Source organism: Fukomys damarensis, unplaced genomic scaffold (genome assembly GCF_012274545.1).
Source record: "Fukomys damarensis isolate Sample0158 unplaced genomic scaffold, DMR_v1.0_HiC HiC_scaffold_23, whole genome shotgun sequence".
Taxonomy (NCBI): Eukaryota; Metazoa; Chordata; class Mammalia; order Rodentia; family Bathyergidae; genus Fukomys; species Fukomys damarensis.
The window spans coordinates 56,505,812-56,506,689 of record NW_022900935.1 but is presented as its reverse complement, the minus strand read 5'-3'; the positions used below and the strand labels follow the sequence as shown (position 1 = coordinate 56,506,689).

At 60.3% G+C, this 878-nt stretch overlaps 1 protein-coding gene across 1 annotated transcript in view; it reads right to left on the bottom strand.

The window, feature by feature from the left end:
* Positions 1-878, bottom strand: part of Sox9 (SRY-box transcription factor 9) — a gene marked incomplete at its 5' end in the record, with an annotated part of 9,063 nt that overhangs the window by 1,556 nt on the left and 6,629 nt on the right. The window contains one exon of the mRNA XM_033767415.1: positions 2-285. Coding sequence (XP_033623306.1) covers positions 2-285 — 284 coding nt within the window. The remainder of the gene's footprint in view (position 1; positions 286-878) is intronic.

Below are 878 nucleotides of genomic sequence, written 5' to 3'. Positions count from 1 at the left end.
TGCTGCTGATGCCGTAGCTGCCCGTGTAGGTGACCTGGCCGTGCGTGGCCGGCACCCCCGGGTGGCCGTTGGGGGGCAGGTACTGGTCAAATTCATTCACGTCGAAGGTCTCGATGTTGGAGATGACGTCGCTGCTCAGCTCGCCGATGTCCACGTCGCGGAAGTCGATGGGGGGCTGTCTGCCTCCCTCGGGCAGGGGGCGCCCCTCTCGCTTCAGGTCAGCTTTGCCCGGCTGCACGTCGGTTTTGGGAGTAGTGGGTGGGGTCGGTGGGCCCTGGGATTGCCCTGCAGGTAGTAAAAAAGAAGCACGCGAAAATCAACTGAGGTCTGGGTCCTGGGAACCGCCTGGGGCGCTCCCCTGTTGCTCAGGTGTAATAAGGACCTGCACCTCCAGAGAGGCGCGCCGCACCGGAGGTCAGTGCGCAATGATTAACTCGCAGGTACACACTGGGCCGTCTCCTTTTATCAGGGGAGGGTCCGAGGGCCCCAGGGTCCGGAAGACCAAATTACTGCTCGTAGAAGAGCGCCTTGTGTGCTTTTGGGGTGGGAGAGCTTAGAGAAAAGGGAGTAAGATTCGTAAAAGCTGTGAAGGCATTTTACCTGTCAATAAAAAAAAATTCCGAAAAACCCCTTAAGCTGCAAGAAACTCCTCCTGCCCCCAACCTCTGCCCGGCGCCTTTCTCCTTCCCAGCCTGGAGTCTCCTCCAGCTCGCCCCCCACCTTGGATGTAGAACCGCAGGGGAGCAGAGTACTGGAGAGGATGGAGGGGGACCCCCGTAAACTTCAAGGTTGCCAGGCTGGCAGTCCCGTCCCCTCCCCGGTCTCTCACAAGCTTTCTCAAACTCGGCCGCCCCCTCCCACTCCCAGCCACCAATCCC